This window comes from Micropterus dolomieu, linkage group LG16 (assembly GCF_021292245.1).
Source record: "Micropterus dolomieu isolate WLL.071019.BEF.003 ecotype Adirondacks linkage group LG16, ASM2129224v1, whole genome shotgun sequence".
NCBI lineage: Eukaryota > Metazoa > Chordata > Actinopteri > Centrarchiformes > Centrarchidae > Micropterus > Micropterus dolomieu.
The window spans coordinates 9,880,931-9,895,786 of NC_060165.1; the positions used below are offsets into that span (position 1 = coordinate 9,880,931).

General features: G+C 41.6%; 1 protein-coding gene across 1 annotated transcript in view; it reads left to right on the forward strand.

The window, feature by feature from the left end:
- ahcyl2b (adenosylhomocysteinase like 2b) overlaps positions 1-13,582 on the forward strand; it is a 46,752-nt gene extending 33,170 nt beyond the window's left edge. The window contains exons 3-17 of the mRNA XM_046071728.1: positions 975-1,118; positions 2,200-2,300; positions 2,413-2,515; positions 2,611-2,705; positions 2,919-3,025; positions 3,424-3,540; positions 3,705-3,768; positions 5,224-5,312; positions 5,411-5,481; positions 6,605-6,699; positions 8,800-8,898; positions 10,123-10,191; positions 10,354-10,432; positions 11,108-11,228; positions 13,415-13,582. Coding sequence (XP_045927684.1) covers positions 975-1,118; positions 2,200-2,300; positions 2,413-2,515; positions 2,611-2,705; positions 2,919-3,025; positions 3,424-3,540; positions 3,705-3,768; positions 5,224-5,312; positions 5,411-5,481; positions 6,605-6,699; positions 8,800-8,898; positions 10,123-10,191; positions 10,354-10,432; positions 11,108-11,228; positions 13,415-13,421 — 1,361 coding nt within the window. The 3' untranslated portion in view covers positions 13,422-13,582. The remainder of the gene's footprint in view (positions 1-974; positions 1,119-2,199; positions 2,301-2,412; positions 2,516-2,610; positions 2,706-2,918; positions 3,026-3,423; positions 3,541-3,704; positions 3,769-5,223; positions 5,313-5,410; positions 5,482-6,604; positions 6,700-8,799; positions 8,899-10,122; positions 10,192-10,353; positions 10,433-11,107; positions 11,229-13,414) is intronic.
- The last annotated feature ends 1,274 nt before the right edge of the window (positions 13,583-14,856 follow it).

The window sequence follows — 14,856 nt, forward strand, 5'->3', positions numbered from 1 at the left end:
TACTGAGTATGCTGCTGTGGGTGCTACTGTTTATATCTCAGAGGTGCACTGATACCAAGTGTTAAAACACATTTATTCTATGTTTACGTTCTACTGCAGTCTTGGAAAGAGGCTTCAGTAGCTCTGTTGGTGGAAAGGGTTTTTCCAACAGCTTTATAATCAATTGAACTCGGTGCTGTGCAGGATCCGTAGCCAACCAAAGTCAAATTGCAGGGTTGGGAAAAGTACAGGCTTATTCACAGTGAAAAAACCAAAGGCACAACATATTTGTTCTGCACTTTGAAACCTTAAAGCTAAGGCAAGGCCAGATCAAATGTATTTGTATAGCACCTTGCAACAAAAAAAAAAAAAGTGCTTGACATAAGACATAAAAGGCATTGAGACAAAGTTAGAAATAAAGACAAGGTGTTAAAAAGACACGCATGAATACGATTTAAATTATTAAAATCAAGTAAAATAGAAGGTTAAATTTTGGCAAGAAAGATGAAACGGTAGGATCAATATTATAGTGCAGCTACAGTGCAGTGCAACCTTTGTGCTGCTGTCATGGAGATTGTCACTATGAACATTAAAATCACCAACAATAACAACACAGTCAAAGTCAATGCAGACGACAGACAGCAGTTTAGTAATTAGGCATTGTTATCTTATCTTGACATTATTAAGCAAAATAACGTTGCCACCTTCCTTTTTTATGCACTCTAGCTTCACTCATGAAGCTAAAATTGGGAGGAGTTGACTCAATAAGAACTGACAAACTATTATCTTCGTCTAAGCAAGTCTCAGCTAAGGATGTGAATCTGTGGGCAGACGCTGTGGTAGTGACCAGGGGGTGAGGTCAGAAGACTTCTCCAGCACAAATATAATCTTCTTAATCATTTATAACAATCTGTGAACTTCACCAATTCTGATGAGGCATAGTTTAGTCCAGGTTTCCTATGACATACTGACAGTACTGTGGTATCGTTTTTTAGCGGCGTCATACACGGACAGCTCTGACGATGAGACATCTCCTCGGGACAAACAGCAGAAGAACTCCAAGGGCAATGGAGACTTCTGCATCAAAAACATCAAACAAGCCGACTTTGGACGCAGAGAGATCGAGATTGCCGAGCAAGGTAAACTAAAGGGCTGTCACTGCTCACTTGAAAAAAGGGGGCCGTTAAGGGTTAGTGGTTTAGCGGGTGGATGCAAATCTTAAGTTGGCAAGTTTCCAACCAAATGTGGTGCAAATTTTACTGAATTTTCAGCAAGTCGTCAAAAGACAATGACACGCATGTTTCCATCCACTACTGTAAATATTGGAAATGGTGTACTGATTCTCCACTCAGGTGCAATTGCAGAAGAAAAGGACACAACAAGATTATGTAATTAGAAGAGTGCCAGTCAAACCTCACACACTGGAAAAAAATGAAGAAAACATGATGGAAATATGACATTTGTGATGTTCCTCGAACTACTTATATGAAACAAAGAACTTTTCCGCCTCAGCAAAGCATAAAAACTTTTCTGTGATCTTTCTACTCCCCCCAATTTCCAGTATTTTCCTCTCAGGTTCTTTTTATGCATAAATTGAGTCTTCACAAAAGCAGGTGGATGAAAACACACTTGGTGTAACGTGGCATCACAAGCGCAGTTATACAAACATGAGGGCATACTACATTCAAAGGTGGTGCTGGATGGCCATATTGTACCCTGCACTGCAAATGAGAACACCATTTAAAACCACCATCACAAACATTACTCATATCATTCCCTAATTGTTTCACAGAATATACAGAGAGCCTCACATGTTTGTTCCTCGATCCCTGTGGGGACATCTCATTGACATAATGCATTCCCTAGCCAGTTTCCCTAACCTTGACCATTACAACTACATGCCTAACCCTAACCTTAATCCAATTGTAACCTGAACCCTAGAACCAAGTCTTAACCCTCAAAAAGAAGTCTCTGCCTGTGGAGACAAAAATTTAGGTCCCCACGCTCGCAGGAGTCCCCACTGGTTTGTGTGCATTTAGATTAAAGTCCCCACTGGGACATAAAACCATGAAACACACATACACACACACCACTTCACATATGTAACTGCTTCAGCTGAATGAGGCGATGTCTTAGTGATGAAGCATTAGGAGGATTAAATGATGGGAATTCCTTACCCATCCAGCTGATTCCTTTATCCACTCATGTGTCCTCTTTCAGAGATGCCGGCCCTGATGGCTCTGAGGAAGCGAGCCCAAGGGGAGAAACCCCTTGCCGGTGCCAAAGTGGTGGGCTGCACCCACATCACTGCCCAGACTGCTGTGAGTAGGAATTACCAAACAGAGGCGCACACTTGCAGCCTTAAACATAAACACAGTTTGACTCCAGCAGCTGCAACATAAAGTCAAACATGAACCTCTGTTCCCGCCGCAGGTGCTGATGGAGACTCTGTCAGCTTTGGGGGCTCAGTGCAGATGGGCAGCCTGCAACATCTACTCCACCCAGAATGAAGTGGCAGCTGCCCTTGCAGAGGGAGGTGAGACTCTGTGTGTCCTGGGAGTTTCCCGTGTGTGACGTGATTTTTCTCCTTCTGTCTGCTAAGCATAAAATGGTTGCTGTGTCTTTCTCTAGGTTTCAGTGTATTTGCATGGAAGGGTGAGTCAGAGGACGACTTCTGGTGGTGCATCGATCGCTGTGTCAACGTGGAGGGCTGGCAACCCAACATGGTAGCACACCTACATTTTAAATAAAGCTTATTAAAGCACTGGGAAAATATATGTTCTTTATTTTTCCATCCCACGGTCCCTGTTGGTGGTACATATAGTACATCTGCTATTTTCACCCTTACTTTTTTATTTTTTTATCCCCAATACTCTCTCAATCCCCTCCCTTGTCTCTCTCTTCCACTATGCTCGTCATTGTCTCTCATCGTCCGTCAGATCTTGGATGACGGTGGAGACCTGACTCACTGGATCTACAAAAAGTACCCCAACATGTTCAAGAAGATCAAGGGCATTGTGGAGGAGAGTGTCACCGGGGTTCACAGGTGGGAGTCGCAGCATGCTCACATCCTTTCCTTTTGACGCTGGCTTTAAGCAGTGTTTTTGGTGACGGTTGAAAATATGACACTGGTTCTCTGCACAAAATCACACAATAACACACAGACTAATTGCAGACTCTCACACTGTTTCTGGTGTGGTAATATCGCCATCTAGTGGTGAAAATGTTACCACCATTAACAGTTTACTGTGATTACACCATTGCAGAACTGCTGTGTATGTAAGTGTGTAAGGGTAGATTGTAAAGCAGAAAGACCAGGTCTGTCTTAAACACTGACCATAAAATAATTTATCTTGTTGTTTAACTTGTATTTTATTCTGTCACTAAGCATAGCTTACATTTTACATCTGTTTTTAATGTGTGCGGGTGTATTTGTGTGTGTAGGTTGTACCAGCTGTCCAAGGCAGGAAAGCTGTGTGTTCCAGCCATGAACGTCAACGACTCTGTGACCAAGCAGAAGTTTGACAACCTCTACTGCTGCAGGGAGTCCATTTTAGATGGGTATGAAATGTCTGTTTAACCTTATTAGGCATTATTATAAAACAGAACCTGTTTTTTGTTTGAGTGTTCAGTGTTGAAGGCCAATTACACCCACCTCCTCACCGCTCCGAACGGTCTGAATAAATATCAGGGTTCCGGTGAAATAATTGTGTTCCTGTCCACAGCCTGAAGAGGACCACTGATGTCATGTTTGGAGGCAAACAGGTGGTGGTGTGTGGATACGGAGAGGTAAGGTTGACATTTGTTTTCATTTTCATACAGGCTCTTGCACAGTAAATGTTCAGTCAGGTGGAATTACATTAAAACTATAATAAAATTGTGAAAATGAAAAGATTTTGATTTTGATTACTGGTTGCTGTTGACTGCTTCTGTTTAGACATGATTTGTTTGCTATATATTGATCAGATGTTCATTATTAAAGAGTACCAGCACGAATACAAACTTGACAACACTTTAAATGTCGTGGGGAAAAAATCCTAACATCCCCTTTTTATAGAATTAATAGATTGAAATAACATCCGTTTTTAAAATTGGTTCAGATCAACACATTTGGAACATGATGGGTGTTGATGAAGGTTCATTCATCACAATAGATACTGCGGTCAAGCACCTCACAGTATTATAAATATATATTGTACTTCATTAGGTTTGGGAGTTGTAGTTTAAGTCAAACCAAAACAAACAACCCACACGCATCCTGGAAAACAGTTGACCAATTTTCCAGTCATGGAAAACACCTGGTAAAATGAGAGGAAAAAGTAACATATCCAGGAAAATCTTGCGTTATCCTGGAATATTTTTTTAACATTATGTTGTGATTGCTCAGTTCTGTTGCGGCAGCGCTGTGAACATACCCCCGAGTTATGTCACATGGTAGCACAGGTTGGATGACATTAATTTAAGTATCCGAAACTCTGTTGCATTCTCCTCCAAACTCTGCTAGCATTGTCTCTTAAAAGGCAATGCTACATTCCGCTAAAATGGACTGTAACATGACGTGACATTTTAGCTGTAGCTCACAGTGGGTTGTGATTGGCTTCATTAGTAAAGGTGATAAACTGATTTATACCACGGCTCGGTTTAATTTCCTATTTCCAGACGCACTCTTTTCAACATCAATTACCTTTTGATATTTGGACACCGATGAAGAAGTCCAAGCTTTTTTTTACCGTAATACACTTACACATCAATACACAAAGTTTGTTGTGAAGTTTAACATAAAGTGTGGCATCATGACAGTGGTCCAACAGATGTACATTTGGGCTACGGACCACAGGGATTTTAGAAAGCTAAGGTTCAACAGAATGCTAGGATTTGTTAGTAAGCAAAATTATAGGCTATTATTTGTGTTGAGGCTATTCAGTTATTGGTGTTCAGGCAGCAGTGGTAAAAATATAATTCTTTGGAAAAGAACATGCCAAGCATAGAAAGCAAAGGGCTTTCCAAACGTGATTTAAATAAATACAGCAGCAGTACTAAAAAATTTAACAATATTAAAACATAGCATTAAAACAAGGCAATCAGTTTGTCATAATTACTATGCATATAATATATGTTATAGCCAAAGACTTCTGCAGAGAGGAATGTCCTGGAAAATGATCTCTGGAAAAGAGTGGGAACCCTGACAACAGTATAAGGTTTGTCTGTACTGTGGGATAATGTCTCCTGTCTGTCTATTCTCAGGTGGGAAAAGGCTGCTGTGCTGCCCTCAAAGCAATGGGCTCCATCGTCTACGTCACAGAGATTGACCCAATCTGTGCCTTGCAGGCGTGGTAAGACTCGGCGTGTTGAGGTTCTCATGGCTCGCAGCTGCAGTCGCTGATGCGTCTGTCTCATCACGCTCTTTTATTGTCTTTCTCCCCAATCATAGCATGGACGGCTTCAGGCTGGTGAAACTGAACGAAGTCATCAGACAAGTGGACATCGTCATTACCTGCACAGGTCGGTTCAGCCAGCGTCTGTCTGCATTTTTCTCTCTCCGCTGAGAAGGAGCTCTCGCTCACTTTAGGCTGGTGAAGTTTAAATGAAGTTTTGCATCATAGTCATTGGATTCCTGACTTATCACTTCACAGAGATTTGTGCTGAGGCATTGTCCACAACTAATGCGTAAGACACAAAAAAGCCAGTAACACTAGTCTGTCACTGTTCGTTCAGGATGACTGGACAGATATTCAGTGGTCATCATCAGCAGCAGAGTGTGACAGTTACTAATCAAGTTCTCAGCTCAGCAGCCAGGGAGTTGTCCTGAACACTTAATTGGAGCAGAGAATTACTTGTCTCTCTGCTTCATTACCTGATGTGGCCAGCAGGCCAAAAGCAGAGGATCTCTCCTAATGGTGACTGCAGTTGAACAGAAAAAATAATAAAGAAGATAATAAGGTAGAAGAAGACACCTGCCATTTTTGCAAGACTTTCCTAATGAAGTTACAAAGTGCTGTAAAATAAATAAAACAGGACAAGCAGGAGCTCTAATAAGGTCATGCGCTGGTAGCTCCATTAAGGTCAATAAATTAGAAGCCTTGCAGCAACATTCAGAAAGTTTGTCTTGTGGGCAAATAAGTTATAAGTTTATTTATAAAACACAAAAAACTTCCCTACAGAGAAATTGTGCAGGACATTATTTGTGCCCTTTGAAGCTAAATTCAAGTCATCTATCAGCATGCTCCCAGTTTGCAAAAATACGACTTTACCTATACATAAACAGTTGCTGTTAGTAAGATCTAGTAACCTTGCTGCAAGTCCTATTAGAGACGTGCAGATCGTTAAACATGCACTATGCAGACAGGTGGAACACTCAGACTACATCCCAGTTTCAACCTTAATGAACTATGCTAAATGGTGAGATAAGAAGTAATTAAATGGAGTACAGTAAAAACATAGTTTCACAGAAATGGATACAGTCTGCAGAAATCCTATATTGGGTCTCTTTTCAACATGTCATTTGATAAAACCTCAAGTACACTCTAGTCTTTCTTTTTGTCTATTTCACATTTTTGCTCACTCGCTTTTTGAACCTCTTGCATTTGCCCTTATCGATCTAATTTCTCTCTCTCTTCTCCAACAGGCAATAAGAACGTGGTGGTGAGAGAGTACCTTGACCGCATGAAGAATGGCTGCATTGTCTGCAACATGGGACACTCCAACACTGAGATCGATGTGGTCAGTTACCAGCTTAGCACAATCTTGTAAAGTGACAGAAATAGTTAAAGCTGCAAGCAGCATTGGGCAGGCCCTCGCACATGTAGGGCATTGGGGTGTGGTACGGTTGCGCCGTATATTCCGCAGCTCTGCCGATGCGGCTCTGAATTGTCACAGGCTTCGAACACGGAGGACTTTAACGTCACTTCCTGTGTCACTTATGTTCGGCTACAGAGCACCCGGTATCTATAGGTTAGGTCTCACCACGTGTGAAACACATTGCAAAAATTAATTTCAGTCGCACAATGAAAGTCAGACAGAGCTTACGCCCTGTTGCCAGTACGTGGCGCTACCAGTATAACTGAATATTAGCATGTAGATATGTTCGGGGTGGTACCATTATCAAGCATGTAAAGTTTAGTGCAGATGTGAGCATGTACACATCAACTTCCTGTTTCATGGCAAATCATCAATTTTGGATATCACGCCACGGGCACGCCATTCCGTGAAAACTCACCATTTGTACAACTTATAATCGTCAGTGGGATTAGACTAAACAAGTCGGCCGGACTAATTCTCTAGGAGGAGTTTGTTAAAGTATGGAGTGTATAAATCATCCAAAAATGACCATTAAATCCAAAATGGCTGACTTCCTCTTGGATTTAGGACATCGCTCCAAGAGGCTTTTTTGTACATGTTACATGTGCTACAGAAATTTCGTACATGTAGGTCAAACGTGCGGCTGGGGCTGCTTCGTTAAAAATCACTTCCTGTTGCCAGGAGGTGGCGCTGTGACTATAGGTGAATGTTGTGCATGTATATGTGTTCAGGTCAGGACTCTTATCAAATCTGTAAAATTTGGTACAGATCTGAGCTTGTACAGTCAAGTTACAACAACTTCCTGAGTCACAGCGAAGCATGGAACTTTGCCGCCTTTCCACCGTCACACTTTAACTGCAAACTCACAAGTTTTACAACATGGCTTCATCAATGCGTTAAAACATGTCATTTCTGTTGCCAGCAGGTAGCGCTATGACTTTGAGTGAATATTGGCATGTGGATGTGTTCAGGGTGGGACTCTTATTATACAACAACTTCCTGTTACATGCCGAATCATTGATTTTGGATGCCGCGCCACGGGCACGCTGTTCCACAAAAAATCACCGTTTTACAACTTTTAGGCAATGGGTTTAGACTTCACAGCACAAATCGGAAGTCGGTCGGACTAAATCCCTTGGAGGAGGTCGTTTAAAGTACGGAGTGTGTAAATCATCCAAAAATTCATAACCATAAACCTAACCAACCATAAAATTCAAAATGACCTACTTCCTGTTGGGCTTAGGGCATTGCTCCAAGAGGCTTTTTGGTACGTCTGGACATGATACATGTCCCACAGAAATTTCATACATGTAGGTGAAACTTTGTCTGGGAGCTGCTCTGTAGGGGGCGCTAGCGAGCCATTTTGCCACACCCATGCGCGAAACCCATAAAATACAGAATTTTTACCTGCGCTTGAATTATGTGATAAGTTTGGTGAGTTTTCGAGTATATTTAGGCCCCCAAAATTGAGGTTACTTTGCAGAAAAAAGAGATAAAAAAAATCCTTTCAGTTTCACTAGGGACCTCGTACGTTTCGTGCTTGGGCCCTAATGAAGACTGAACAAACCAAGAGATACAGTGGATGATCAAAGTATGATCAAGAATTGGCGATACAGAAATAAGTAGACATTACCAAATAAATAACAAAGACAGGGGTGGAATTATACTTATATTTTAGACTATTAACTTGTGTGCGAGTGCAGTGTCTTACAGCGAGTGCAGCATTAAGAAACAATTGAATCACAGAAATTAATAGCAACCAAAGATGAGGCTCATGGGGCACTGATTGTATCCTCCTGAACACTGAGACAAAGGTTCTACGAATATAAAAAAAAATATGAGAGGAATGGAAGGATTAAAAAAAGATGGCACGAGTGGAAGAAGGAAGTAGTTCAGACACTAAGAAGTGAGTCACTACGTCCTGTAAAGTACTTCAGTCCATGATGATAGATGAAGATAGAAGTGTGGAAAAAATACCACCAGAAACAAACAATTGTTGATGACGTTGTGCTCATCCTGTAGGCAAGCCTGCGGACTCCTGAACTGACCTGGGAGAGAGTGCGCTCTCAGGTGGACCACGTCATCTGGCCTGATGGCAAGAGGATAGTGCTGCTGGCTGAGGTACACACTGGTTCACACTCTTACCCAGAGCACTTTGAAAGAACATATCTTTAGATTCCAAGTTGGATATTGAGACTATGATTTAGTTATGAAGCTATTGTTGTAGATTCACAGTCACTATAGTGATGTATTTGTGAAGCACACTTTTCAGCCATTACTCGTAGTGACGTAGCTGAGTCACGGCCAGTCATTGTTTATAAACATCCATTTGAACGGCGTTCAACAGCGTAGTCTACAGTGTAGTTGTGGAAAATCTATGAGGGATCGTGCAGACACACAAACATAACCTGCAATGTGCAAACACCCAGTGCACATTGCAGGTTAAGACGAGGGGTGTGTGTGTGTGTGAGTGAGCGAGGGTGTGTCTGCCGTGACAGAATGAGAGCAGTGTGACAGGGCCAGACTGATCTTGATCTTTGATCTTCAGCAGGTTTCAGTCAAAACCCTCACCTCTCCCGCCTCCACTCTCTGCTCCAACAGCTCTGATCCAAAATAGTTGTCCCCAAAATTGGATTTACTAAAGACTGACTGCATCATCTTAACATCATCTTTCAGTATCTCTGAAATGAAGAGAATTCACAAAGAGGATATTCTTTTTAAAGTTTAAAACAGGAGGAGACATTTTTTCTTTTCGTGTTTTGTAACTTTGTTTTGTGCATTTATTTATTAATACAAAATCACAACCTGTACTTGGCTCCATCGCTAAAGTGGAGAGAGAGCGAGCAAGAGGGGGATGGTCCACGAAGACAGGTTTTGGCAGACAAGACAGTCTGAGCTGTGGAGGTTCTTTGTGTACAGTACCAAGGGGTCAAAGCAGCACAAACTAAAGCTTCTTCCACAATTGAAAACACACATCATCTTAAGAGTATGGGAGCGATGCCACTGATTAAAGGTTTGTGTTTTTCTTGCAAGAACAACACAACCTTTTCTCTGTTCCCCCTCCTCCTGGCCGCAAAGTGTTTCCCTTTTACATACTAACTACACAATTTTCTTGGGCTGTCACAATTTCACTCTCTGCAATGCAGCATCAGTTTACTGTTAGAATGAAGGTGAGAGAAAACAAACAGTTGCAAAAGCGAGTTTTAAATAATTGAATTCTTCTTTTCTAACACATACCTCATCTTGCCCAGACTGCACCTCCACCACCTTTGTTCTCTCAACTGTGAAGTTAAAAAACTTTTGCCCGTGTAGTCTAACCTTGAATTGTTTTTTCTTCCTCTACAGGGTCGCCTGTTGAACCTAAGCTGTTCCACTGTGCCCACTTTCGTGCTCTCCATCACCGCCACCACCCAGGTACAACGGTGGCTCAGTTTCTGTGTCATTTCCATTGTTGCGCATGATTGGTCTTGTATTTTTTTGTGCATTGCTCTGTGTTTCTGTTTATCACTAATACAGATGTCGAAACACAAAGTTGTAGCGTGTATGTGTGTGTAACCTGTGTGTCTCTCTGCCCAGGCTCTGGCTCTGATAGAGCTGTACAATGCCCCAGAGGGACGCTACAAACAGGATGTTTACCTGCTACCCAAGAAGATGGGTAAGGTTTTTGTTAGTTCAGAATGTGTTCATGGAATAAAATGCAAGAATACAAAACAGAGAAGAATAAATGCCTATTGGACAAACACAGTAAGACATCAAGCCAGGGAGGGGAAAAATAACCCTGTTGGGTACTTAAGTAGCCACCAAGCAAAGAGATGGGCAGCAATTTACAGAGTTTGTTTTTGCCCCAGCAGAGAGCCTGCAGGCATTTTTGCATTTATCTCCATAGATGACACAGTTGTCCTCATCTATTCAGCCCAGGGTTATCTCCCTATAGACACATATCATTCACGCTAGATTGGGTCCTGTGTCAGTGCACATATGTGTACGTGCATACAGCCCACAGCACATACGTAGTAAAGGAAAACAGGGAGCCAAATGTAGGTCACCCCGTCGGTGACGGCCGCTGCTGCCACAGCACACGCTGACAGAAAGATGATGGAGAGGAATGAATGGATTAACTGAGATGAGGAAAGAAGGAAGTAGAGACACAAAGAAGGATGAGGAGAGGAAAACAGATGGGGAGGAAGAGAATACAGCGCGGGGGTAAAAGATGGAGAGACATTAATTCCTAGAGGTTCTCCGCTACATCTCTTCCTTCTCTCTTTTGAATGATTAATCAACCAGACGCCTGGTGAATTTTAACATGTTCTTCTTCTCCCTTGCCCTCCAGATGAGTATGTGGCGAGCCTACATCTCCCAACGTTTGACGCACATCTTACAGAGCTGACCGATGAGCAGGCCAAGTATCTGGGCTTGAACAAGAACGGGCCCTTCAAGCCAAACTACTATAGGTATGAAAAGACTTGAACACGCAGTACTTTGGTTAGCATGTAGGTGGTTCAAGGGATAAAAGAGTGTAAAGTAAGGATGCTTTCAAGAATAGACTTGTCAATAGATTATATTTATCAGTTAACATAATGCAAAGTGAGTGAACAGAAGAAAAATATTTGGTGTGACCATCCTTTGCCTTCAAAACGGCATCAATTCTTGTAGGTTCACATGCAAAAAGTCAGGGATGATTAAACAGTTATACCAAACAGGTACTAATGATCATGAATTCAATATGTAGGTTGAAACACAATCATTAACTGAAACTGAAACAGCTCTGTAGGAGGAATACAACTGGGTGAGCATCAGCCAAACTCAGCTAACAAGGGGAGGTTGCTGAAGACAGTTGGCTATCAAAAGTCATACACCATGGCAAGACACAAGCTGGTTATACTGCATCAGCAAGCTCTCTCCCAGGCAGACATTTCAAGATGGATGTTCACAGATGTGCTGTCCAAGCTTTTTTGAAGAAGCACAAAGAAACGGGCAACGTTGAGGTCCGTAGATGCAGATGAAAGACACATCATGTTTACTTCCCTTCACAATCTGAAGATGTCTAGCAACATGCGGCCAAAAAGCCATACCAGTGACATGGAAACAAGGCCAAGCGACTCAACTATGCACAAAAACACAGGAACTGGGTGCAGAAAAATGTCAGCAGGTGCTCTGGACTGATGAGTCAAACTTTGGGCGTCTGCAGGCAACAGTGAAGCATGGTGGAGGTTCCTTGCAAGTTTGTGGCTCCATTTATGCAAACGGAGTTGGGGATTTGATCAGAATAAATGAGCTCCTCAATGCTGAGATGTACAGGCATATACATGTTCATCATGCAATACCACCAAGGAGGCGTCTCAATTTTATTCTGCAGCATGACAACATAGTGATGGTACAGCCCCCATAGAGCCCTGATCTCAACATCGTCAAGTCTGTCTGGGAGTACATGAAGAGAGAGAAGCAACTGAGGCTGCTTAAATCCACAGAATAACTGTGATGTTTGGGCCGACCTTCCTGCCGAGCCCAAAAACTATGTGCAAGTGTATCTAGAAGAATTGATGCTGTTTTTATATTGATATGATTTTATATTTTACATATTTTTTTATATTTTTTTCACTTTGCATTTTGTTAATTGATCATCTCTCTTTTTGAAAGCATTCTTGCTTTACAGCATTTTTTCCACACAGACCTAAAACAACAGTTTTAGGCAACAGTTTTTTTTTGTCTTTAAAGTCCTTAATTGAACAGAACCATTTAGGTTCCGTTTTTAATACAAAGTAAAGTAAAGAACTAAAAGATTCAACTGAGATCTGTAAAGGGCTTTGTTGGTTGAGAAGGCTGAAACACTCCTGCTTGTTTAAACAACCTGAAAAATAAGAATGAATGAATCTGACACATTAAATAAACAGACGCTAATGCTGCGTTCCATTTACCTCGGAGCTGGGAATGACGTCACACCCAAGTTGATAGCGTTCCAAGTCGGAAAACCTTGCTCAGCCAGCCGTTGTTTACAAGCCATTGTTACGCTGGCTGAAAACGCATTGTGCAGTATTTACTCACAATAAACGCTGTAGCAACACGTCCACAGAAAGCAGCTGGACAGCACTTTGTGTATGAAAATTTCTATGCGACACAAGTACACGGAAGGGCTAATAAACAGTATAAACTACAGCTTTAACTAACTGTTGATACTGTTGATAGTGCGGTTTTCTCGACTTGCCAAGTCGGAAATCCCAATTTCTGACTATGAATTCCGACTTCCTATGACAAATGGAACGCACCTTATTGCTCACTGTTTCCTACTTGCCCAAAATTCTGAAACTCCTGAGTCAAAACTATGAAGTTGGTTACTTAAAATAATTTTTATGACATAAATTAAAGTTTAACCAGGAGATAGTTTAGCGTGTTAAGATGCTAGATAAGATGAACATTGTATGTGCTGAACACCAGTATGATGGCGTTGTCAATGTGAGCATGTTGAGTTAGTATTTAGCTTACAAGTACAGCCTCACGGAGATGCTAGCATGGCTGTAGACTCTTATTGTTATTCCATGAAGTCATGAAGTGTCTTGTTGCTGCCTCACCATTTATCTTTATTTATCTTTATTGCAGCTGTCATCCTAACTTGCGTGCTGTTGCATTCTTTCTCTTTAAGGTATTAAATAAGTGTTGGAGTTGGACTGAAGAAATACAAACACTCCATGAATCGCACAGACTCATAGAGGGAGAGGAGGAGGATGAGGAGGACAGAAGGAAGGACGGACAGAATAGTCAACACATCTGCTTTATATTTGGGGGGGCTCTGATCGAGCCGGGGGGGGGGGGGGGGGGGGGGGGGGGCTTTCCCTACGCTTATGGCAGTCGTTTTATTTATTCACGCTCTACAACAGTAATAATAACATTAACTCTAACTCTGCCATTAGCTAGCTCCCCGGCGTCTTCTTCCTGGAAGATGTTTTGCTTCCCTTCCTCTCGTCGTTTCAACACCATTAACTCTTTAGGCGGTCATTTGTGTGTCAAGTTGTAGGTACACGCACCATCCTCCCTTCTCATTGCCGGATCTTTTATTGTTTAACTATTAAAGATGAAATTATTGATGCTAAGAAGATATATACTATATAAAAAAACATGATTAAAAAAAATCTGCGTGAATGAAGATGACCTTTGAAGATTTAGTGACAGTTTTTTTTTTCCTGTCGTTTTTTGTTGTCTTTTCTTTTCTACTTGTGATCATGTTTTTGTTTTTCTCTTGTGTAATATTGCGAGGGCAGGTTTAGACCTAGTGGGAGGGGGGTTGGGGCGGGATCTCAGGGTCCAATCGTATCATGTCTTTTATTTGATCGTTTCAATGAGATTCACCGTTGTCTGTTTTTAATCTTTTTTTTTTTTTTATGCATTCGGTCTCTTTGAATCAGCCCTGAATTGTCATTTTTTTAGTATGACTGGATGGTGACCGGTTTTTCCCACCTGTCTCTCAAAGCCACAGTGAAACCATCTCATTGGCTGCTTCTTTCTCAGCTTCCAGCTGCTCACAAGACGCCAGTGTTGAAATAATGAAAAGTATTTCAAGCTAGTGAGAGCTAACCTTTTCATTTTGTCTTTTCCTTTACCAAGAATGACTATACTGTATTAGAAACATGGCAGGTTGTCCGAACATTACAAAGGGTATACTGTATATTTAGATATTTATATTGAAATTGAGATTTTTCTATCTTTGCTTTCCTGTGAGCCCCTGGGGGGGAAAATCAACATGTCAAAAAGATAAGCAATTAAATGTTCTGACGATAGGTGTAATAAATGTATCATTTTGAAAACTGTGACAGAAAATATTTACAGGGATACCAAATGTGCAGCAAGTTCCTGCAGGACGGTACTTAAGCAGATATGTTGAAACAGGTCCTAGAAAGCGTGGTGCTGTTGAGATTTACTGTACTGACCATACACACCACAACTCTTTTGATACAGTCAAAGGGTTCATCTTTTAAAAACATACAATCTAGAATCTGAATTCCACCATGATTTATTTTCTTTTCATCCAAAAAACACATTTACCACCTCTGCAATTTCATGGATTCCCCCCCCCCCCCCCCCCCCCCC